A 24,909-nucleotide genomic window follows, 5' to 3' on the forward strand; every position below is an offset into this window, starting at 1 on the left:
ACTGGGCCCAAACTGGTCCAAACTGGGACAAACTGGTCCCAGAGTGGTTCAAAACTGGTTTAAACTGGGCTGAATTGATCCCAAACTGGTCCAAACTGGCCCAAACTGGGCCCAAACTGGTCCAAACTGGGCCCGAACTGGCCCAAACTGGCCCAAACTGGTCCAAACTGGTCCAAACTGGCCCAAACTGGTCCAAACTGGCCCAAACTGGCCCAAACTGGTCCAAACTGGCCCAAACTGGTCCAAACTGGCCCAAACTGGTCCAAACTGGCCCAAACTGGTCCAAACTGGGCCCGAACGGCTCCGAAGCGGCGCCGTGGCCACGCCCACTTCTCCAGGCCCCGCCCCCTCACCCTGGCCCCGCCCCTCCACCAATCAGCGCCGAGGAACCCGAGCCCTCCGCGCCTCCACCAATCAGAAGCGCGCACCCGCCGGAGGGGCGGGGTTGGGGGGGGTTCGACCAATCACCGCCGAGCGGGGGCGGGGTTTGGGGAGGGGGAGGTCACGTGGGGCCGCGCGGTCACGTGGGGGGCGCGGTCACGTGAGGGGCCCGGCGGAGGTAGCGGGGGAGCGGAAATTGGGGGGGAAAATCGGGAAAATCGGGAAAATCGGGAATTTGGGGGGATTTGGGGAGTTTGGGGGAGTTTGGGGGAGTCTGGGAGGATTTGGGGGGGATGTGGGGGGTTCTGGAGGGAAATTTGGATTTGGGGGGATTTTTTTTGAATTTTTTTGGAATTTTGGAGAAAATTTGGGAATTTGGGGGATTTTTGGGGGGAAATTCGTGAGATTTGGGGGATTTTGGGGGAGTTCAGGGGGGATTTGGGGGGATCCGGGCGGGAAATTTGGGATCTGGGGGGGGGGTTGGGAGGAATTTTAGGGAATTTGGGAATTTTTTGGGGAATATTGGGGAAAAATTCGGGAATTTTTTAGATTTTGGGGGAGTTCGGGGGGATTTGGGGGTTCTGGGAGGGAAATTCGGGATTTGGGGGGGATTTGGGGGAATTTTGGGGGAATTTTGGAGAAAATTCGGGAATTTGGGGGATTTTTGGGGGAAATTCGGGAATTTTGTAATTTGGGGAGGGGGTGGGAGGAATTTTGGGGATTTTTTTGTCGATTTTTCGGGGAATTTTGGAGAAAATTCGGGAATTTTGGGGGGGTTCTGGGGGATTTGGGGGGATTGGGGTGGATTTTGGGGAATTTTTTGGGAATTTTTGGGGTTTTTTTTTTAATTTTGGGGAAAATTGGGGGAAAAGTTCGGGAATTTGGGGAATTTTGGGGGAGTTCAGGGGGATTTGGGGGGATCCGGGGAGGAAATTTGGGATTTGGGGGGGGGTTGGGAGGAATTTTTTGGAATTTTTGGGGGATTTTTGGGGAAAATTCGGGGAATTTGGGGGTGTTCAGGGAGATTTGGGGCGGATTTGGGGCTTTCTGGGAGGGAATTTCGGGAATTGGGGGGGATTTGGGGGAATTTTTGGGATTTTTTTGGGAAATTTTGGGGAATTTTGAGGGAAAAAAATGGGAATTTTGGGGGAGTTTGGGGGGATTTTGGGGGTTCCGGGCGGGAATTTTGGGATTTGGGGGGGCAGGGGGAATTTTTTTTGGCAATGTTTGGGATCCCTGAGGGGATTTTGGGGGAAATTTGGGGAAAATTTGGGAATTTTGGGGGGTTCTGGGCGGGAAATTCGGGATTTGGGAGGAATTTTTGGGAATTTTTTTGGGAATTTTGGAGAAAATTTGGGAATTTTTTAGATTTTTGGGGGAATTTTGGGGATTTTGGGGGTGTTCGGGGAGATTTGGGGGGGTTCCAGGCAGGAAATTTGGGGTTCAGGAGGAATTTTGGGGAATTTTTTGGGATTTTTTGGGGACTTTTGGAGAAAAATTAGGGAATTTTGGGGAAAATTGGGAATTTTGGGGGAGTTTTGGGGGGATTTGGGGGTTCCGGGCGGGAATTTTGGGATGTGGGGGGGGCAGGGGGAATTTTTGGGGCATTTTTGGGAATCTTTGGGATCCCTGGGGGGATTTTGGGGGAAAACTTGGGAATTTTGGGGGAAATTTGGGAAAATTTGGGAATTTGGGGGGTTCTGGGCGGGAAATTCGGGATTTGGGGGGGTTTGGGAGGAATTTTTGGGGAATTTTTTTGGGGAATTTTGGGGAAAATTCGGGGATTTTGGGGACATTGGGGGAAATTTGGGAATTTTTGGGGATTTTTTTTTGGATTTTTGGGATTTGTGGGGAATTTTCTGGGAATTTTGGGTCATTTTTCATGTGAATTCTGTTGAATTTGGGTTTTTTTGAGTGATTTTGGGGTGATTTTTATTGAATTTTAAATTTTTTAGGTGAACTTGGGGGATTTTGGGGTGAATTTTGGTGGTTTTTGGGATGAATTTTGTTGAATTTTGGGTTTTTTGGGTGAATTTTGGTCAATTTTGTTGAATTTGGGGATTTTTGGGTGATTTTTGTTGAATTATGGTTTTTTTAGGTCATTTTTGGGGTGAATTTTGGGGTTTTTGGGATGAATTTTGTTGCATTTTTGGGTGAATTTTGTTGAATTTTGGGTTATTTGGGTGATTTTTGGAGTGAATTTGGGGGGTTTTGGTGGTTTTTAGGATAAATTTGTTGAATTTGGGGGTTTTGGGGTGAATTTTCAGTTTTTGAGATGAATTTTCAGGGGTTTGGTGGTTTTTGGGTGAATTTTGGGGTTTTTTGTGGTTTTGGGGTGAATTTTGTTGATTTTTGGGTTTTTAGGTGATTTTTGGGGTGAATTTTGGGGTTTTCGGGATGAATTTTGTTCAATTTTGGGGGTTTTGGGTGATTTTTGGGTGAATTTTGTTGAATTTGGGGTTTTTTGGGGTGAATTTTGTTGAATTTTGTTGAATTTTGGGGCTTTTTAGGTGAATTGGGATGAATTTGGGGTATTTTGGTGAATTTTGTTCAGTTCCAGGGTTTTGGGGTGAATTTTGTTGAAATTTGGGTTTTTTGGGGGTGAATTTTTGGGTTTTTTGGGTGATCTTTGGGGTGAATTTTGGGGTTTTCGGTCATTTTTGGGTGAGTTTTGTTGAATTTTGTTGAGTTTTGGGGTGATTTGGGGGTGAATTTGGGGGGTTTTGGGGTGACTTTTGGGCTTTTTGGTGGTTTTTGGGATGAATTTCGTTGAATTTGGGTTTTGGGGTGATTTTGGGGTGAATTCTGTTCAATTTGGCTGAATTTCCCTGACCTGCGGCCCCTCCCCCTCTCTCTCTCCCCTCCCCCTCTCTCTCCCCTCCCCCCCCAGCTCCCCTCCCCCCCCCATGGCCTCCCCCTGCCCCTCCCCCACCTTGGCTCGCCCCGATGACGTCACGGTGGGGGCGGGGCCGGACCAGGCGGCGGCCCCGCCCCCCGCGGGCAAAGCCCCGCCCCCTCCGCCCCGCCCCCCACCTGAGCGTGGGCCGTGCTCTGCCTAATTAACCTGCTTAATTACATGGACCGCTTCACCGTGGCGGGTGAGGGGCGGGGCTAAGGGAAAAGGGGCGTGGTCTGAGCTGGGGGAGGGGCTTGTGAAAAGGGGGAGGGGCCGGAGGATGGGGCGTGGCCAATGAAAAAGGGGAGGGGCCAATCTGTGCTTAATTAACCTCGTTAATTATGTGGGCGTGGCCGGAAAAGTGGGCGTGGCTTTGGGAAAGGGGCGTGGCCAAAAGGGGGAGGGGCTCGGGGGTGGGGGAGGGGCTCTGCCATGCTTAATTAACATCTTTAATTAGATGAGTGTGGCTCGTAAAGGGGGCGGGGCCTGAGGAGGGGGAGGGGCTCAGGAAAAGGGGGAGGGGCCAAAGGGTGGGGGAGGGGCTCAGGAAAAAGGGGAGGGGCCAAAGGGTGGGGGAGGGGCTGGTTATTAATTAAATCCTTTAATTACCGGGAGGGGCTCAGGGCTCAGGGGGTGGGGGCGTGTCCCACGCGTGGGTGGGCGTGGCCCAGCGCTGCCCCGCCCCCAGGGGTGCTGCCGGAAGTCGAGGATTATTTCGGGATCGGCGACAGCAGCTCCGGCCTCCTGCAGACAGGTGAGGCCACGCCCACCCCGGGCCACGCCCACCCCGGGCCACGCCCACCATTCCTGGGGGGTGGGGCTGGGGTTGGTTTGGGGGAATTTTGGGGAATTTTTTTGATTTTTATGAAGTTGTTGTGAGGTTTTTAGGGGAGGTTTGGGGATTTTTTTGGTGTTTTCTTTCTTTTTTTTTTTTTTTTTTTGTTTTTTTTGGGTTTTTGTGGTTTTGGGGAGATTTTTTATTGGTTTGGGGTTTTTTGGTTTTTTTTTTTTTGGATTTTTTTTGTTTTGTTTTGTTTTGGGGCTTTTGGATTTTTTTTTGTTTTGGCTTTTTTTTTTGGTTTTGGGTTTTTTGGGGTTTTTTTTTTGTTTTGGTTTTTTTTTTGGTTTTGGGTTTTTTTGGATTTTTTTTTGGTTTTGGGTTCTTTTGATTTTTTTTTTTGTTTGGGGATGTTTTTTATTTTGGTTTTGGGGCGGGTTTGGGGTGTTCTGAGGTTTTTTTGAGGTTCTTTTGGGGGTTTTTTTGTGGTTTTTTGATGTCTTTTTTGATTTTTAATTAAATTTTGGGAGTTTTTCCCAACTTGTCTCACCCGCCCAGTGCCCATCAGCCGTTTTATCTTTATTTTTGGGTTGGTTTTCTCCACTTTTAGGTGATTTTTTTTTTGGGTTTGGGTGATTTTGCCAGGATTTTTTTTTGGTTTTTTTTTGGTTTTTTTTAATTTTTAATTATTCTGTTAATTGCGTCTCACCTGTCTCACCTGCAGTGTCCATCAGCAGTTTCATGTCCATTTTTGGGTTGTTTTTTCCATTTTTGGGTGATTTTTTTCAGGATTTTGGGGCTTTTTTTGGGTTTTTTTTGTTTGTTTTTTGTTTAAATTTTTAATTACTCTGTTAATTGCGTCTCACCTGTCTGTGTCTGTACCTGCAGTGTCCATCAGCAGTTTCATGTCCATTTTTGGGTTGTTTTTTCCATTTTTGGGTGATTTTTTTCAGGATTTTGGGGCTTTTTTTGTTTTTTTTTTTTGTTTGTTTTTTGTTTAAATTTTTAATTACTCTGTTAATTGCGTCTCACCTGTCTGTGTCTCACCTGCCGTGTCCATCAGCAGTTTGGGACGGTTTATGTCCATTTTTTGGGGTTTTTTATTGGCTATTTTTCATTTTTGGGTGTTTTTTTGTGGGTTTTTTTTTTGTTTTTTGTTTGTTTTTTTGTTTTAAATTTTTAATTACTCTGTTAATTGCGTCTCACCTGTCTGTCTCACCTGCAGTGTCCATCAGCAGTTTCATGTTCATTTTTCTGTTGTTTTTTCCACTTTTGGGTTGGTGTTTTTTCCATTTTTGGGTGATTTTTTTTCAGGATTTTGGGGGATTTTTTGTGGTTTTTTTTTTGTTTTGTTTTGTTTTTTTTTTTTAATTTTTAATTATTCTGTTAATTGTGTCTCACCTGTCTCTGTACCTGCAGGGTTCATCAGCAGTTTCATGTTCATTTTTGGGTTGTTTTTTTCCATTTTTGGGTGATTTTTTTTCAGGATTTTGGGGGGTTTTTGTTGGTGTTTTTTTTTTTTTTTTTTTCTCTGATTTTTAATTACTCTGTTAATTGCGTCTCACCTGTCTGTGTCTGTACCTGCAGTGTCCATCAGCAGTTTCATGTCCATTTTTGGGTTGGGTTTTTTTTCCTTTTTTGGGTGATTTTTTTCAGGATTTTGGGGTTTTTGTGGGGTTTTTTTTGTTTGTTTTTTGTTTAAATGTTTAATTACTCTGTTAGTTGCGTCTCACCTGTCTCACCTGCAGTGTCCATCAACAGTTACCTGGTGCTTTGTGTCCATTTCTGGGTTGTTTTTTATTGGTTATTTTTCATTTTTGGGTGGGTTTTTTTGTGTTTTTTTTGTGGATGTTTTTTTTATTTTATTTTTAATTATTTTGTTAATTTCCCCTCACCTGTCTGTGTCTCACCTGCAGTGTTCATCAGCAATTTGGGACGGTTTGTGTCCATTTTTGTGTTGTTTTTCTTGGTTATTTTTAATTTTTTGGAGATTTTTTGTGGGTTTTTTGTGGCTTTTTTTGGGATTTTTTTTTTAATTTTTTAATTACTTTGTTAATTTCCCCTCACCTGTCTGTCTCACCTGCAGTGTTCATCAGCAGTTACCTGGTGCTTTGTGCCATTTCTGGGCTGGTTTTGTCCATTTTGGGTGGTTTTTTGTGTTTTTTTTTTGGGTTTTTTTTGTTTTTTAATTTTTTTAATGTTTAATTACTCTGTTAATTGCATCTCACCTGTCTGTCTGTGCACCTGCAGTGTTCATCAGCAGTTACCTGGTGCTGGCTCCTCTCTTTGGGTTCCTGGGGGATCGGCACAGCCGCAAGCGGCTCCTGGCGCTGGGGCTGGGGCTGTGGTCGGGGGTCACCCTGGCCACCAGCTTTGTACCTCCACAGGTGAGACACACCTGGGACACACCTGGGCACACCTGAGACACACCTGGGGTTCTTAAAATACACATAAAATACACCTGGGATACACAAAATACACCCAAAATACACCTGAGATACACCTGGGCACACCTGGGCACACCTGGGCACACCTGAGATACACCTGGGGTTCATAAAATACACATAAAATACACCTGGGATACACAAAATACACCTGAGATACACCTGGGGTTCATAAAATACACCTGGGACACACCTGGGGCTGGGGCTGTGGGTCGGGGGTCACCCTGGCCACCAGCTTTGTACCTCCACAGGTGAGACACACCTGGGACACGCCCAAAACACACCTGGGGATATCCAAAATACACCTGGGATACACCTGGGATACATAAAATACACAAAATACACCTGAGATACACCTGGGCACACCTGAGATACACCTGGGGTTCTTAAAATACACATAAAATACACCTGGGATACACAAAATACACCCAAAATACACCTGAGATACACCTGGGGCTGGGGCTGTGGTCGGGGGCCACCCTGGCCACCAGCTTTGTACCTCCACAGGTGAGACACACCTGGGACACACCTGGGCACACCTGGGGACATCCAAAATGTACCTGGGATACACCTGGGATACATAAAATACACATAAAATACACCTGAGATACACCTGGGACACACCTGAGATACACCTGGGCACACCTGAGATACACCTGGGGTTCATAAAATACACCTGAGATACACCTGGGGATATCCAAAATGTACCTGGGATACACCTGGGGTTCATAAAATACACAGAAAATACACCTGAGATACACCTGAGATACACCTGGGGCTGGGGCTGTGGTCGGGGGTGACCCTGGCAACGAGCTTCGTGCCCCCGCAGGTGAGACACACCCAAAACACACCTGAGACACACTTGGGCACACCTGGGATTCATAAAATACACCTGAGATACACCTGGGGACATCCAAAATACACCTGAGATACACCTGGGCACACCTGGGGATATCCAAAATGTACCTGGGATACACAAAATACACCTGAGATACACCTGGGACACACCTGGGGCTGGGGCTGTGGTCGGGGGTGACCCTGGCCACCAGCTTCGTGCCCCCACAGGTGAGAGACACCTGGGCACACCTGGGGATATCCAAAATACACCTGAGATACACCTGGGATACACAAAATACACATAAAATACACCTGAGATACACCTGGGGCTGGGGCTGTGGTCGGGGGTGACCCTGGCAACGAGCTTCGTGCCCCCGCAGGTGAGACACACCCAAAACACACCTGAGATTCATAAAATACACCTGAGACACACAAAACACACCTAAAATACACCTGGGGGCACACCTGGGCACACCTGGGGACACCTAAAATATACCTGGGGACACACCCAAATACACCTGGGACACACCTGGGGACACCCAAAATACACGTGGGGACACCCAAAATGTACCTGAGACACACCTGGGACAGACAAAACACACCTGAGATACACCTGAGATACACCTGGGACACACGAAATACACCTGAGGACACCTAAAGCACACCTGAGACACACCTGAGATACACCTGGGGACATCCAAAACGTACCTGAGATACACCTGGGGGCACACCTGGGGACATCCAAAACGTACCTGAGATACACCTGGGGGCACACCTGGGGACATCCAAAATACACCTGGGCACACCTGGGCACATCTGGGGGTCAGGGACACACCTGGGCACACCTGGACACACCCAGGAACATCCAAAATTTACCTGGGACACACCTGGGGGGGTCAGGGGCACACCTGGGGGGGTCAGGGGCACACCTGGGCTCACCTGGGCTCCGGTTTCAGCCCCCGAACCCCAAAATTCCTGGGGGAGATTTGGGGTGGGGGATGGGTCAGTGACCTCCCCTGCCCCTCCCCCCAGCACTTCGGGGTGCTCCTGGCTGGGTGGGGGATGGGCAGGGCAGGGTGGGGGATGGGTGAGGATGGTGGGGGATGGGTCCCTGATCCCTGCCCCTCCCCCCAGCACTTCGGGGCGCTCCTGGCCGGCCGGGCCCTGGTGGGGGTGGGGCAGGGGATGGATAATGAAGGTGGGGGATGGGTCAGTGACCCCGTGCCCCTCCCCCAGCACTTCGGGGCCCTCCTGGCGGGCCGGGCCCTGGTGGGGGTGGGCGAGGCCGCCTACTCCACGCTGGCCCCCACGCTCGTGGCCGATCTGTTCCGCGGCCCCGCCCGCAGCCGCGCCCTGGGCGGCTTCTACCTGGCCGTGCCCCTGGGCAGGTGAGAGGGGGAGGGGCTTCAATGGGAATGGGGGAGGGGCAATGCAGGGTTCTACCTGGCCGTGCCCCTGGGCAGGTGAGAGGGGGAGGGGAGTGGGGGAGGGGTTCTACCTGGCCGTGCCCCTGGGCAGGTGAGAGGGGGAGGGGAATGGGGGAGGGCTTCTACCTGGCCGTGCCCCTGGGCAGGTGAGAGTGGGGGAGGGGCTTCAATGGGAATGGGGGAGGGGCAATGCAGGGCTCTACCTGGCCGTGCCCCTGGGCAGGTGAGACATGGGGGAGGGGCTTCAATGGGAATGGGGGAGGGGCAATGCAGGGCTCTACCTGGCCGTGCCCCTGGGCAGGTGAGACATGGGGGAGGGGCTTCAATGGGAATGGGGGAGGGGCAATGCAGGGTTCTACCTGGCCGTGCCCCTGGGCAGGTGAGAGGGGGAGGGGAATGGGGGAGGGGCAGTGCAGGGTTCTACCTGGCCGTGCCCCTGGGCAGGTGAGAGTGGGGGAGGGGGAGTGGGGGAGGGGCAATGCAGGGCTCTACCTGGCCGTGCCCCTGGGCAGGTGAGAGGGGGGGAGGGGAGTGGGGGAGGGGCAATGCAGGGCTCTACCTGGCCGTGCCCCTGGGCAGGTGAGAGTGGGAGGGCAATGGGGGAGGGGCGGAAATGGGGATGGGGCTGAGATCAATAATTGGGGGGAGGGGCAGTAGGAGTGGGGGAGGGGCTGGGATCAGTAATTGGGGTGGGGGAGGGGCAGTGGGGGAGGGGCAGTGGGGGAGGGGCTTCTACCTGGGCGGGTGAGACAGTGGGGGGAGGGGCTGTGGTGGGTGGGGGAGGGGCTGGGATCAATAATGGGGGGAGGGGCGGTGGGGGAGGGGCTGGGGTTATTGAGGGTGGGGGAGGGGAGGTGAAGAATTGGGGGAGGGGACACTGGGGGGTGGGGGGAGGGGTGATTCGGGGGTGCCGTGACCCCCGCGTGACCCCGCCCCTCCCCCCGCAGCGGCCTGGGTTACATCGCGGGGTCAAAGGTCAAGGACCTGGCGGCCCGATTGGCGCTGGGCGCTGCGGGTGAGCGGGGGGAGGGGCGGGCGGGGAGAAACCCCAAATTCACCCGAAAAAACACCCAAAAATCCACCCCAAATTTCCCAAAATTCACCAGAAAAATTCACCTGAAATTCACCCAAAATTCACCCAAAAATTCACCCCAAATTTCCCAAAATTCACCCGAAAAATTCACCTGAAATTCACCCAAAATTCACCCAAAAATCCATCCCAAATTTCCCAAAATTCACCTGAAAAATTCACCCCAAATTCACCCAAAATTCACCCGAAAAATCACCCCAAATTTCCCAAAATTCACCAGAAAAACGCACCTGAAATTCACCCAAAATTCACCCAAAAAAATCAACCAAAATTTCCCAAAATTCACCCAAAATTCACAAAAAATTCCCCCAAAAATTAGCCCAAAAAAACACCCGAAATTCAGCCACAATTCATCCAAAAATTCGTCTGAAATTTTCCAAAATTCACAAAAAACTCAGCCAAAATGCAGCCAGAAAATCGCCAAATTTCCACCCAAAAATGCATCCAAAATTCACCAAAAGTTTGCCCAAAAATTCACCCAAAATTTCCCAAGATTCACCCAAAATTAATCAAAAATTTACCCAAAATTCATCCCAAAAATCGCCCAAAAAAACACCCGAAATTCACCCAAAAATTCACCCAAAAATTGCCAAAAATTCATCCAAAACTCGTTCAAAAATTCATCCAAAATTCACCAAAAATTAATCCAAAATGCCCCAAAAGTTCATCCAAAAATCACCCAAAATTCACCAAAAAATTGCCAAAAATTCACCCAAAAATCACCCAAAATTGACCAAAAATTTCCAAAAATTTCCCCAAAATTTCCCAAAATCCAGCTGAAATTCCTCCAAAACTCACACAAACATCACCCAAAATTCACCCAAAGCTGACCAAAAATTCATCCCGAATTTCCCAAAATTCACCCAAAATTCATCGAAACTTCACTCAAAATTCATCCCAAAATTCAACCGAAAATCACCCAAAAAATTTGCCCCGAAATCGCCCAAAAAATGGAACCCTGAGCGACCCCTGGGTGACCCCTGGGTCCCCCAAACCCCCGAATTTTAACCCTTCAATGACCCCAAATGACCCAAAATCCCAAATTTTAACCCTTAAATGACCCCTGGGTGACCCCTGGGACCCCCAAACCCCCGAATTTTAACCCCTGAATGGCCCAAAACCCCCAAATTTTAACCCCTGGATGACCCCAAATGACCTTTAAGTGACCCCTAAATGACCCCTGGGTGACCCCTGACCCCTGGGAGCCCCGAACCCCCAAATTTTAACCCTTCAATGACCCCAAATTCCCGAATTTTAACCCATAACTGACCCCAAATGACCCAAACCCCCCCGAATTTTAACCTATGAGTGACCCCTGGCTGACCCCTGACCCCTGGGTGACCCCTGGGTGACCCCCAAACCCCCAAATTTTAACCCTTCAATGACCCCAAATGACCAAAATCCCCAAATTTTAACCCCTGGATGACCCCAAATGACCTTTAAGTGACCCTAAATGACCCCGAGTGACCCCTAAATGACCCCTGGCTGACCCCTGACCCCTGGCTGACCCCTGGGACCCCCAAACCCCCAAACTTTAACCCTTCAATGACCCCAAATCCCAAATTTTAACCCTTCAGTGACCCAAAACCCCCGAATTTCAACCCCCGGGTGACCCCAATGACCTCTGCGTGACCCCTGACCCGCAGGTGACCCCTGTCCTGGGGCTGGTGGCGCTGCTCCTGCTCCTGGCCGTGGTCAGCGACCCCCCCCGGGGCGGCCTGGAGGGGGCGGCGCCCCCCGCGCCCCTCCCCCGCTCCTGGGGGCACGACCTGCGGGAGCTCGGCCGGAAGTGAGTGACCCCTGACCCCTGAGTGACCCCTGAGTGACCCCTGACCCCTGAGTGACCCCTGAGTGACCCCTGAGTGACCCCTGACCCCTGAGTGACCCCTGACCCCTGACCCCTGACCCCTGAGTGACCCCTGACCCCTGAGTGACCCCTGAGTGACCACTGACCTCTGAGTGACCACAGAGTGACCCCTGACCCCTGAGTGACCACAGAGTGACCCCTGACCCCTGAGTGACCTCTGAGTGACCCCTGACCCCTGAGTGACCACAGAGTGACCACTGACCCCTGACCCACTGACCAATGACCTCTGAGTGACCCCTGACCCCTGAGTGACCCCTGAGTGACCCCTGTATGAGTGACCACTGACCCCTGACCCCCGAGTGACCCCTGAGTGACCCCCGATTGACCCTGAGTGACCCCTGACCTCTGAGTGACCCCTGAGTGACCCCCGAGTGACCCTGAGTGACCCCTGACCTCTGAGTGACCCCTGAGTGACCCCTGACCTCTGACCCCTGAGTGACCCCTGACCCGAGTGACCCCTGACCCCTGAGTGACCCCTGACCCCTGAGTGACCCCTGACCCCTGACCCCTGAGTGACCCCTGACCCAATGACCCCTGACCCCTGAGTGACCCCTGAGTGACCGCTCGGTGGTTTTAGGGTGGGGGTTGGGCTTTGGGGCCATTTTGGGGCAATTTCGGCCGGTTTTGGCTTCTTTTAACCCGATTTTTTTGCAGAAATTTGGATTTTTTTTGGCCTAATTCTGACATTTCTGTCCCCAGCCGCCCCCTGGTGCTGTCCACGCTCGGTTTCACGGCCGTGGCCTTCGTCCCCGCTGTCCCCAGGGCCATTTTTGGGTGGATTTGAGCCGTTTTTTGGTCAATTTGAGCCGTTTTTGCCCATTTTGCTCTATTTTATCGGGGTTTTTTGCAGAATTTCAGTATTTTTTTGCTGATTTTGTCTCTTTCCTGTCCCCAGCCGCACCCTGGTGCTGTCCACGCTCGGTTTCACGGCCGTGCCCTGTGTCCCCGCTGTCCCCAGGGCCATTTTTGGGCCGATTTTGGCCGTTTTTGTGTAGGATTTTCATATTTTGCTCGATTTTAACGCGGTTTTTTGCAGAAATTCGTTAATTTTTGTGCTAATTCTGACATTTCTGCCCCCAGCCGCACGCTGGTGCTGTCCACACTCGATGTCCCCTCAGTGCCCTGTGTCCCCGCTGTCCCCAGGGCCATTTTTGGGCCGATTTCGGCCGGTTTTGCCCATTTTTGTGTAGAACTTTCATACTTTGGGTTATTTTAACGGGGTTTTTTGCAGAAATTCGTTAATTTTTTGGCTAATTCTGACACATTTCTGTCCCCAGCCGCACGCTGGTGCTGTCCACGCTGGGGTTCACGGCCGTGCCCTGTGTCACCGCTGTCCCCAGGGCCACTTTTGGGCCGTTTTTCCCCATTTTTGTGTAGAATTTTCATATTTTGCTCTATTTTATCGGGGTTTTTTGCAGGAATTCGTTAATTTTTTGCTGATTTTGGCTCTTTTCTCCCGCAGCCGCACCCTGGTGCTGTCCACGCTGGGGTTCACGGCCGTGTCCTGTGTCACCGCTGTCCCCAGGGCCATTTTTGGGCCGTTTTTTCCCCATTTTTGTGTAGAATTTTCATACTTTGGGTTATTTTAACGGGGTTTTTTGCAGAAATTCGTTAATTTTTGGCTAATTCTGACACTTTTCTCCCCGCAGCCGCACGCTGGTGCTGTCCACGCTGGGGTTCACGGCCGTGCCCTGTGTCACCGCTGTCCCCAGGGCCACTTTTGGGCCGATTTTGGCCGTTTTTGTGTAGAATTTTCATATTTTGCTCTATTTTAACGGGGTTTTTTGCAGAAATTCGTTAATTTTTGGGCTAATTCTGACATTTCTGTCCCCAGCCGCACCCTGGTGCTGTCCACACTCGGTTTCACGGCCGTGGCCTTTGTCCCCGCTGTCCCCAGGGCCATTTTTGGGCCGATTTCGGCCGGTTTTGCCCATTTTTGTGTAGAACTTTCATACTTTGGGTTATTTTAACGGGGTTTTTTGCAGGAATTCGTTAATTTTTGGCTAATTCTGACACATTTCTCCCCGCAGCCGCACGCTGGTGCTGTCCACGCTGGGGTTCACGGCCGTGCCCTGTGTCACCGCTGTCCCCAGGGCCATTTTTGGGCCGATTTTGGCCGTTTTTGTGTAGGATTTTCATATTTTGCTCGATTTTAACGCGGTTTTTTGCAGAAATTCGTTAATTTTTGTGCTAATTCTGACATTTCTGTCCCCGCAGCCGCACGCTGGTGCTGTCCACACTCGATGTCCCCTCAGTGCCCTGTGTCACCGCTGTCCCCAGGGCCATTTTTGGGCCGATTTCGGCCGGTGTTGCCCATTTTTGTGTAGAATTTTCATACTTTGGGTTATTTTAACGGGGTTTTTTGCAGGAATTCGTTAATTTTTGGCTAATTCTGACACTTTTCTGTCCCCAGCCGCACTCTGGTGCTGTCCACGCTGGGGTTCACGGCCGTGGCCTTCGTGACGGGCGCGCTGGCGCTCTGGGCCCCGGCGTTCCTGTTCCGCGTGCGCCTGGCGCGGGGGGAGGGGCAGCCCTGCCGGGGGGGGCGGCGCTGCCAGGGCGACCAGAGGTGGGTGGCACCGAATTTGGGGCGTTTTGGGGCTTTTTGGGGACGTTTGGGGACTTATTGAGTGTTTTTGGGTTGGTTTGGGGCAGTTTGGGGACATTCTGGGGCATTTTTGGGATGTTTTGGGGACATTTTGGGCACTTTTGGGGATATTTGGGGACCTTTTGGGGACATTTTGGGGCATTTTGGGCACATTTTGGGGCATTCAGGACATTTTGGGTACTTTTGGGACATTCTGGGGCATTTTGGGACATTTGGGGGAATTTTTGGGGAATATTTGGGGATTTTTGGGCACTTTCGGGACATTTTGGGTCATTTTGGGGATACTTGGGCACTTCTGGGGGCATTTTGGGGGGATTTGGAAACATTTTGGGGACTTTTGGGGCAGTTTGGGGGAATTTTGGGGGTTGGGGACATTGGGGGAGGGGCAGCCCTGCCGGGGGGGCGGCGCTGCCAGGGCGACCAGAGGTGGGTGGCACCCCAATTTGGGGCGTTTTGGGGCTTTTTGGGACATTTGGGCACATTTTGGGGACATTTTGGGGAATTTGGGGACATTTTGAGGTATTTTTGGGATGGTTTGGGGCAGTTAGGGGACATCCTGGGGCATTTTTGAGGACATTTTGGGCACTTTTGGGGACATTTTGGGGGGATCTGGGGGATTTGGGAAATTTTTTTGACATTTAGGGGAGATTTTGGGGCAGTTTGGGCATTTTTGGGGACATTTTAGGCACATTTGGGGACAATTTGGGGATATTTTGGGCACTTTTGCGGACATTTTGGGATACTTGGGCACTTTTGGGGTCATTTTGGGGGCATTTTGGGGAGGTCTGGGTACATTTTGGGCACTTTTGGGGCAGTTTGGGGGAATTTTGGGGGTTGGGGACATTGGGGGAGGGGCAGCCCTGCCGGGGGGGCGGCGCTGCAGGGCGGACCAGAGGTGGGGTGGCACCGAATTTGGGGCGTTTTGGGGCTTTTTGGGACATTTGGGGGAATTTTGGGGAATATTTGGGGATTTTTGGGCACTTTCGGGGACATTTTGGGTCATTTTGGGGGCATTTTGGGGAGGTCTGGGTACATTTTGGGCACTTTTGGGGCAGTTTGGGGAGATTTGGGGGATTTTTGGGGGGATTTGGGGAATTTTTGGGGTATTTGGGGACATTCTGGGGCATTTTTGGGTTGTTTTGGGGCATTTTGGGGCACCTTGGGGACATTTTGGGGGCATTTTGGGAAGATTTTGGGTATTTTTGGGGACATTTGGGGATTTTTGGGGGGATTTGGGGACATTTGGGGACATTTTGGGGCAGTTTGGGCACATTTGGGGAGATTTAGGGAATTTTTGGGGACATTTGGGGACATTTTGGGGACATTTGGGGGAATTTGGGGACATTTTGAGGTATTTTTGGGTTGTTTTGGGGCAGTTTGGGGAGATTCTGGGGCATTTTTGGGGGGATTTGGGCAGATCTGGGGGGATTTGGGGCATTTTTGGGTTGTTTTGGGGACATTTTGGGCACTTTTGGGGACATTTTGGGGAGATTTGGGGCAGATCTGGGGGATTTGGGGAATTTTTGGGACATTTAGGGGAGATTTTGGGGCAGTTTGGGCATTTTTGGGGACATTTTGGGGATACTTGGGGACATTTTGAGATATTTTTGGGTTGTTTTGGGGGCATTTTGGGGCAGTTTGGGGACATTCTGGGGGTCATTTCAGGGACATTTGGGGGAATTTGAGGAATTTTTGGGGATATTTGGATTAGTTTGGGCCATTTTGGGTGGAATCTCCCCATTTTAGATAATTTTGGGGTGGAATTTCCCCGTTTTGGGTCATTTTGGGGCAGAATCTCCCCATTTTGGGTCATTTTGGGGTGGAATTTCCCTATTTCGGGGTAGAATCTCTCCATTTTGGGGTGGAATCTCCCCATTTTGGGGTGGAATTTCCCTATTTTGGGGTGGAATCTCCCATTTTGGGGTGGAATCTCCCCATTTTGGGATGGAATTTCCCTATTTTGGGGTGGAATCTCCCCATTTTGTGTCATTTTTGGGTGGAATCTCCTCATGTTGGGGTGGAATCTCCTCATTTTGGGTAATTTTGGGGCGGAATTCCCCTATTTTGGGGTAGAAATTCCTGATTTTGTGTCATTTTGGGGTGGAATTTCCCTATTTTGAGGCAGACTCTCCCCATTTTGGGTCATTTGGGGGTGGAATTTCCCTATTTCGGGGTAGAATCTCCCCATTTTGGGTCACTTTGGGGGAGAATCTCCCCATGTTGGGGTGGAATTTCCCTATTTTGGATCATTTTGGGTCCTTTTGGGATGGAATTTCCCTATTTTGGGCTAGAATCCCCCCATTTTGGGTTATTTTGGGGTTGAGTTTCTCTATTTTGAGTTATTTTGGGACATTTTGGGGTGGAATCTCTCCATTTTGGATCATTTTGGGGTGGAATCTCCCCATTTTGGGTCATTTTGGGGTTGAGTTTCTCTATTTTGGGTTATTTTGGGTAGAATTTCCCTATTTTGGGGTAGAATCTCCCCGTTTTGGGTCATTTTGGGGTGGAATTCCCCTATTTTGGGGTAGAAATTCCTCATTTTGTGTCATTTTGGGGTGGAATCTCCCCATTTTGGGTCATTTTGGGTGGAATTTCCCTATTTCGGGGTAGAATCTCCCCATTTTGGATCATTTTGGGGTTGAGTTTCTCTATTTTGAGTTATTTTGGGGTGGAATTCCCCTGTTTTGGGGTGGAATTTTCCCATTTTGGGCTGGAATTTCTCCATTTTGGGTTATTTTTAGATAGAATCTCCCCATTTTGGGTCATTTTGGGGTGGAATCTCCACATTTCGGGGTGGAATCTCCCCATTTTGGGTCATTTTGGGGTTGAGTTTCTCTATTTTGGGTTATTTTGGGTCATTTTGGGTGGGAATTCCCTACTTTGAGGCAGACCCCCCCACCCCCCCTCACCCCCCACTCCTAACGACGTTCCTCGTTAATTAATTAATTCCCTCATTTTTAATTTCCCGTGACCTTTGACCCCAGCCTGCTCTTCGGGGCGCTCACCTGCGGCTCGGGCGTGCTGGGGGTGGGGCTGGGGCGGAGCTCTCGCGCAGGCTCCGCCCCCGCCAGCCCCGGGCGGATCCATTGCTGTGCGCGGGGGGGCTCCTGGGGGGGGCGCCCTGCCTGCTGCTGGCGCTGCTGTGCGCGCGGCCCGTGCCCCCCCGCCGCCTACGTGAGCACTGCCGCAAACTGGGACAAACTGGACGGACTGGGATGGGGTCTGGGGGGCACTGGGAGGGGTCTGGGGGGGATCCCGGGGGGTTTGGGGCTCCTGGGGGGGGCGCCCTGCCTGCTGCTGGCGCTGCTCTGTGCCCGGCCGTGCCCCCCCGCCGCCTACGTGAGCACTGGGATGGACTGGGACAAACTGGGACAAACTGGACGGGGTCTGGGGGGCACTGGGAGGGGTCTGGGGGGGATCCCGGGGGGTTTGGGGCTCCTGGGGGGGGCGCCCTGCCTGCTGCTGGCGCTGCTCTGTGCCCGGCCGTGCCCCCCCGCCGCCTACGTGAGCACTGGGATGGACTGGGGACAAACTGGGACGGACTGGGACGGGGTCTGGGGGGGGTCTGAGGGGGGTCTGGGGGGGATCCCGGGGGGTTTGGGGCTCCTGGAGGGGGGCGCCCTGCCTGCTGCTGGCGCTGCTCTGTGCCCGGCCGTGCCCCCCCCGCCGCCTACGTGAGCACTGCCGCAAACTGGGACAAACTGGGATGGACTGGGAGGGACTGGGATGGGGTCTGGAGGGGTCTGAGGGGGTCTGGGGGGGATCCTGGGGGTTTTGGGGTCACTGGGATGGACTGGGAGGGGATTCGGGGGGGTTTGGGGGGGTACTGGGATGGACTGGGAGGGACTGGGAGGGACTGGAGGGACTGGGACAAACTGGGAGGATTGGGACGGGTCTGGGGGGCACTGGGAGGGTCTGGGGGGGATCCTGGGGGGGTTTGGGTCACTGGGATGGACTGGGAGGGACTGGGAGCTCACTGGGATGAACTGGGCTGAACTGGGATGAACTGGGAGGTTACTGGGAGCACACTGGGAGGTTACTGGGCTGAACTGGTCTGAACTGGGACCCCCCCCCCGCAGGTTTTCATCTTCCTGGGGGAGACGCTGCTGTCCCTGAACTGGGCCATCGTGGCCGACATCTTACTGGTGAGACTGGGACGGACTGGGAATGGACTGGGAGGTACTGGGAATGGACTGGGAATGGACTGGGATGGACTGGGAGGGACTGGGATGGACTGGGAATGGACTGGATGGACTGGGAGGGACTGGGATGGACTGGGAATGGACTGGGAATGGACTGGGAATGGACTGGGAGGGACTGGGAATGGACTGGGAATGGACTGGGATGGACTGGGAGGGACTGGAATGGACTGGGAATGGACTGGGAATGGACTGGGAGGGACTGGGAGGGACTGGGAGGGACTGGGAATGGACTGGGAGGGACTGGGATGGACTGGGAATGGACTGGGAATGGACTGGGAATGGACTGGGAGGGACTGGGAATGGACTGGGAATGGACTGGGATGGACTGGGAGGGACTGGAGGGACTGGGAGGGACTGGGAGGGACTGGGAATGGACTGGAATGGACTGGGAATGGACTGGGAATGGACTGGGAGGGACTGGGAGGGACTGGGAATGGACTGGGAATGGACTGGGATGGACTGGGAGGGACTGGGAGGGACTGGGAGGGACTGGGAATGGACTGGGAATGGACTGGGAGGGACTGGGATGGACTGGGAATGGACTGGGAATGGACTGGGAATGGACTGGGAGGGACTGGGAATGGACTGGGAATGGACTGGGATGGACTGGGAGGGACTGGGAGGACTGGGAGGGACTGGGAGGGACTGGGAATGGACTGGGAATGGACTGGGATGGACTGGGAGGGACTGGGATGGACTGGGAATGGACTGGAATGGACTGGGAATGGACTGGGAGGGACTGGGAATGGACTGGGAATGGACTGGGATGGACTGGGAGGGACTGGGATGGACTGGGAATGGACTGGGAATGGACTGGAATGGACTGGGAGGGACTGGGAATGGACTGGGAATGGACTGGGATGGACTGGGAGGGACTGGGAATGGACTGGGAATGGACTGGATGGACTGGGAGGGACTGGGATGGACTGGGAATGGACTGGGATGGACTGGGAGGGACTGGGATGGACTGGGAATGGACTGGGAATGGACTGGGAATGGACTGGGAGGGACTGGGAATGGACTGGGAATGGACTGGGATGGACTGGGAGGGACTGGGAATGGACTGGGAATGGACTGGGAATGGACTGGGAGGGACTGGGAGGGACTGGGAATGGACTGGGAATGGACTGGGATGGACTGGGAGGGACTGGGAGGGACTGGGAGGGACTGGGAATGGACTGGAATGGACTGGGAGGGACTGGGATGGACTGGGAATGGACTGGAATGGACTGGGAATGGACTGGGAGGGACTGGGAATGGACTGGGAATGGACTGGGATGGACTGGGAGGGACTGGGAGGGACTGGGATGGACTGGGAATGGACTGGGAATGGACTGGGATGGACTGGGAGGGACTGGGAATGGACTGGGAATGGACTGGGATGGACTGGGAGGGACTGGGAGGGACTGGGAGGGACTGGGAATGGACTGGGAATGGACTGGGAGGGACTGGGATGGACTGGGAGGGACTGGAGGGACTGGGAGGGACTGGGAATGGACTGGGAGGGACTGGGAGGGACTGGGGAGCACTGGGATGAACTGGGAGGGACTGGGATCCCACTGGGATGAACTGGTCAGCCTGGGGAGGCGTCCCAGTGGCTCCCAGTTAATCCCAGTTCATCCCAGTACGTGGTGCCCCCCGCGCGGCGCTCCACGGCCGAGGCGCTGCAGATCGTGGCCTCGCACCTGCTGGGGGACGCGGGCAGCCCCTACCTGGTGGGACTGGTTTGTACTGGTTTGTACTGGTTTGGACTGGGAGGGGCTGGGGGACGCGGGCAGCCCCTACCTGGTGGGACTGGTTTGTACTGGTTTGTACTGGTTTGGACTGGGAGGGGCTGGGGGACGCGGGCAGCCCCTACCTGGTGGGACTGGTTTGTACTGGTTTGTACTGGTTTGGACTGGGAGGGGCTGGGGGACGCGGGCAGCCCCTACCTGGTGGGACTGGTGAGACTGGTTTGTACTGGTTTGGACTGGGAGGGGCTGGGGGACGCGGGCAGCCCCTACCTGGTGGGACTGGTTTGTACTGGTTTGGACTGGTTTGGACTGGAGGGGCTGGGGGACGCGGGCAGCCCCTGCCTGGTGGGACTGGTGAGACTGGGACGGACTGGGAGGGGACTGGGCCCATACTGGGAACACTGGGAGGGGATTGGGGGGACTGCGAGGGGACTGGGCCCATACTGGGAGCACTGGGAGGGGATTAAATCCTTACCAGTCCAAACTGTAAATCCTTACCAGTCCAAACTGGGAGCACTGGGCCCATACTGGGAGCACTGGGAGGGGATTGGATCCTTACCAGTCCAAACTGGGAGCACTGGGAGAGGCTCTGGGCCCATACTGGGAGCACTGGGAGGGGATTAGATCCTTACCAGTCCAAACTGGGAGCACTGGGGCCGTACTGGGAGCACTGGGAGGGGCGGGGCCTGCTCCCCTCACGCCGTTCCCGCCTTTTGTGGCCCCGCCCCCTCAGATGAGTGACACATCGGGGGGCGGGGGCCTCTGTGAGGACTGGGAAGGCATCGAGGCTGTACTGGGAGCACTGGGAGGGGCACTGGGATCACTGGGAAGGGCACTGGGATCGCTGAGGGACACTGGGAGCCCTGGGCAGCCATTGTGGCCCAAACGGGGAGCACTGGGGTCATACTGGGAGCACTGGGAGGGGCGGGGCCTGCTCCCCTCACGCCGTTCCCGCCTTTTTGTGGCCCCGCCCCCTCAGATGAGTGACACATTTGGGGGCGGGGCCTCTCTGAGGGCACCGGGCCCACACCGGTAACACCGGGCCCGTACTGGGAGCACTGGGGCCGTACTGGGAGCACTGGGGCTGTACTGGGAGGGCACCGGGCCCGTACTGGGAGCACTGGGGCCGTACTGGGAGCACTGGGGCCGTACTGGGAGGGCACTGGGGCCGTACTGGGAGCACCGGGTCTGTACTGGGAGGGCACTGGGGCTGTACTGGGAGCACTGGGGCCGTACTGGGAGCACTGGGGCTGTACTGGGAGGGCACCGGGGCCGTACTGGGAGCACCGGGGCCGTACTGGGAGGGCACTGGGGCCGTACTGGGAGCACCGGGGCCGTACTGGGAGCACCGGGTCTGTACTGGGAGGGCACTGGGGCTGTACTGGGAGCACTGGGGCCGTACTGGGAGCACTGGGGCTGTACTGGGAGGGCACCGGGGCCGTACTGGGAGCACCGGGGCCGTACTGGGAGGGCACTGGGGCCGTACTGGGAGCACCGGGGCCGTACTGGGAGCACCGGGCCCGCTCCCCTCAGCCCCGGCGCTGTCCCCTCAGGTGAGTGACGCCCTGGGGGGCGGAGCCGCCGCCATCTCGTACCAGCGCGGGGCCGGGGCGCTGCTGCGGGCGCTGCTGCTGCTGCCGTTCGCCGCCGCCCTGGGCGGAGCCGCCTTCCTGGCCGCCGGCAACACCCTGCCCCGGGACCGGCGGCGGGCCCGGCGGGAGGCCCGCGGTGAGGGAGCGGCGCCGGGCGGGCGGGAGCCCTGAGGGAAAATGGAGGGAATGGGGAAAAAGAGGGCGCCCCCTGGGGGGCGGGAGGACTGAGGGGAAATGGAGGGAATGGGGAGGGGAGGGCGCCCCCTGGTGGGTGGGGGGACTGAGGGAAAATGGAGGGAAGAGGGCGCCCCCTGGTGGGCGGGAGGACTGAGGGAAAATGGAGGGAATGGGGGGGAAACAGGCGCCCCCCGGTGGGTGGGAGGACTGAGGGGAAAATGGAGGGAATGGGGAGGGGAGGGCGCCCCCTGGTGGGCGGGAGGACTGGGGGGAGAGGGAAGGAGCTGCCCTTCTAGAAACTTCCATAGAACCCCACAGAACCTTCCAGAACCCCCACAGAACCTTCTAGAACTTCATTAGAACCCCATGGCACCTTCCAGAACGCCCATAGAGACTTCTAGACACCCCCACAGAATCTTCTAGAACTTCCTTAGAACCTTCCAGAACCCCCTTGGGAGGTTCCAGAGCCCCTCGGGAGGTTCCAGAGCCCCGTGGAACGTTCCGGAACCGCTCCCCAGGGCTGCCCCCGGACGGTGACGACGACGACGATGACGAAGATGGCGACGGCGACCCCGCGGCCATCGTGGTGCCGCCCGCGGCCGGGGGCCGGACACGGCGCGTGCCCGTGGCCCACGTGCTGGCCTGAGGGACCTGAGTGACCGCGAGTGACCACGAGTGACCACTGACCGCCTGGGAGTGACCACGAGTGACCAGTGACCATCTAGGAGTGGCCACGAGTGACCACGGGCTGGCCTGAGGGACCTGAGTGACCGCGAGTGACCACGAGTGACCACGAGTGACCACTGACCCACTGACCACCTGGGAGTGACCACGAGTGACCAGTGACCATCTAGGAGTGGCCACGAGTGACCACGGGCTGGCCTGAGTGACCACGAGTGACCACGAGTGACTGCGAGTGACCACTGACCCACTGACCACCTGGGAGTGACCACGGGCTGGCCTGAGTGACCACTGACCCACTGACCACCTGGGAGTGACCCTGAGTGACCAGTGACCATCTAGGAGTGGCCACTGAGTGACCACAGGCTGGCCTGAGTGACCCTGAGTGACCACTGACCCACTGACCACCTGGGAGTGACCACGAGCGGTCTTGAGTGACCACTGACCACCACCTGGGAGTGACCCAGGAGTGACCAAGTGACCACTGACCAGCTGAAAATGACCACAGCTGTGGTCACTCATGGAGAGAGAGTGGACACAGAGTGGACACTGACCGTGGGCTGGCCTGAGAGTGACCACTGACCACTGAGAGTGACCAAGTGACCACTGAGAGTCACTGAGTGACCACTGACCACCCGGAAATGACCAGAGCTGTGGTCACTCATGGGGAGTGGACACGGAGTGGACACTGACCACACGAGCTGGCCGGAGAGTGACCGAGTGACCACTGACCGCAGCTGTGGTCACTCACCTGAGAGAGTGGACACTGCAGAGTGGACACAGAGTGGACACAGAGTGGACACTGACCACACCAGGGGTCGCCCGCCCCAATTTTTGGGGTCCCGGCCCCGAATTTGGGACCCCAACCCCAAAATTTGGGGTTCTAGATTCAGATTTTGGGCTCAAAACCCCAAATTTCGGGGTCCTGGGCTCAGATTTTGGGGTCAAAACCCCAAATTTTGGGTTCTGGATTCAGATTTTGGGCTCAAAACCCCAAATTTTGGGGTTCCAGACTCAGATTTTGGGGTCAAAACCCCAAATTTTGGGGTCCTGGGCTCAGATTTTGGAGTGGAACTCCCAAATTTTGGGACCCCAACCCCAAATTTTGGGGTCCTGGCCCCATTTTCGGGACCCCAGCCCCACACTTGGGGTCTCACCCCCCGATTTTGGGACCCCAAACCCAAATTTTGGGGTCCCAGCCCCAAATTTGGGGGTCCTGGACTCAGATTTTGGGGTCCCAACCCCCAATTTTGGGGTCTTGGGCGCAGATTTTGGGGGTCCCTGACCCATTTTTAGTACCCCAGCCCCAAAATTGGGGTCCCAGCCCCAGATTTTGGGGTCCTAAACCCAAATTTTGGGGTCCCAACCTCAGATTTTGGGGTCCTAAACCCAAATTTTGGGGTCCCAACCCCATTTTGGAGACCCCAGCCTCAATTTTGGGGTCCCTGCCTCACATTTGGGGTCCCAAATCCACATTTTGGGACCCCAATCCCCAATTCTGGGGACCCCTGCCCCAGATTTTGGGGTCCTGGCCCCATTTTCGGGACCCCAGCCCCAAATTTGGGGGATTCCGGATCCACATTTGGGGTCCCAACCCCAAATTTTGCGACCCCAGCCCCAAATTTTTGGGGGTTCCGAACCGAATTTTGGGGTCTCACCCCCAGTTTTTGGGACCCCAGCCCCATTTTCAGGACCCCAAACCCCAAATTTTTGGGGTTCAAACCCAAATTCGGGGACCCCCACCCCAGATTTTGGGACCCCAGCCCCATTTTCAGGACCTCAACCCCAAATTTTTGGGGTTCCGAACCCAAATTTTGGGGTCACCTCTCCCATTTTTGAGACCCCAGCCCCAAATTTTTGGGGTTCAAACCCAAACTTTGGGACCCCAACCCCAAATTTTCGGGACCCCAGCCCCAAATTTTTGGGGTTCCAGCCCCAAATTTTGGGACCCCAGCCCCATTTTGGGTTCCCCCGACCCCAGATCCGGGGCTCCCCTCCCCCAATAAAGGCGGGACCCCCGAATTTCGCTCTCGGCGTCTCTCTGCCCCTCCCCCACCCGCCCCTCCCCCCCCCCCCCGCGTTTCCGGCCGCGGTTTCCTGGGGTGGGGGAGGGGCCCCGCGGATTTCGGGGTGCTCGAGGCGGCGGCCGCGCAGGTTTGGGATTTTTTGGGGGGTTTTGGGGTTTTGGGGGGTTTT

The 24,909-nt window shown here is 54.4% G+C and overlaps 1 protein-coding gene and 1 long non-coding RNA gene across 2 annotated transcripts; one reads left to right on the forward strand and one right to left on the reverse strand.

Annotated features, from left to right (window-relative positions):
- Positions 1–3,430: 3,430 nt before the first annotated feature.
- LOC135292406 (protein spinster homolog 1-like) lies at positions 3,431–22,974 on the forward strand. The gene is given in 14 exon segments (XM_064406616.1): positions 3,431–3,479; positions 3,966–4,031; positions 6,306–6,442; positions 8,573–8,724; positions 9,711–9,756; positions 9,758–9,778; positions 11,500–11,642; positions 14,134–14,289; positions 17,313–17,365; positions 17,368–17,483; positions 18,408–18,473; positions 20,156–20,254; positions 21,817–21,991; positions 22,551–22,974. Coding segments are annotated over 14 exon segments (1,380 nt in total). The 5' UTR covers positions 3,431–3,457; the 3' UTR covers positions 22,679–22,974.
- LOC135292407 (uncharacterized) lies at positions 22,574–23,241 on the reverse strand. The gene is made up of 3 exons (XR_010354767.1): positions 23,166–23,241; positions 22,795–22,851; positions 22,574–22,683 (listed from the first exon to the last, which is right to left on the reverse strand). It is a non-coding gene; the product is annotated as an uncharacterized LOC135292407 (long non-coding RNA).
- Positions 23,242–24,909: the final 1,668 nt, after the last annotated feature.

Source organism: Passer domesticus, unplaced genomic scaffold (genome assembly GCF_036417665.1).
Source record: "Passer domesticus isolate bPasDom1 unplaced genomic scaffold, bPasDom1.hap1 HAP1_SCAFFOLD_338, whole genome shotgun sequence".
NCBI classification, from domain to species: domain Eukaryota; kingdom Metazoa; phylum Chordata; class Aves; order Passeriformes; family Passeridae; genus Passer; species Passer domesticus.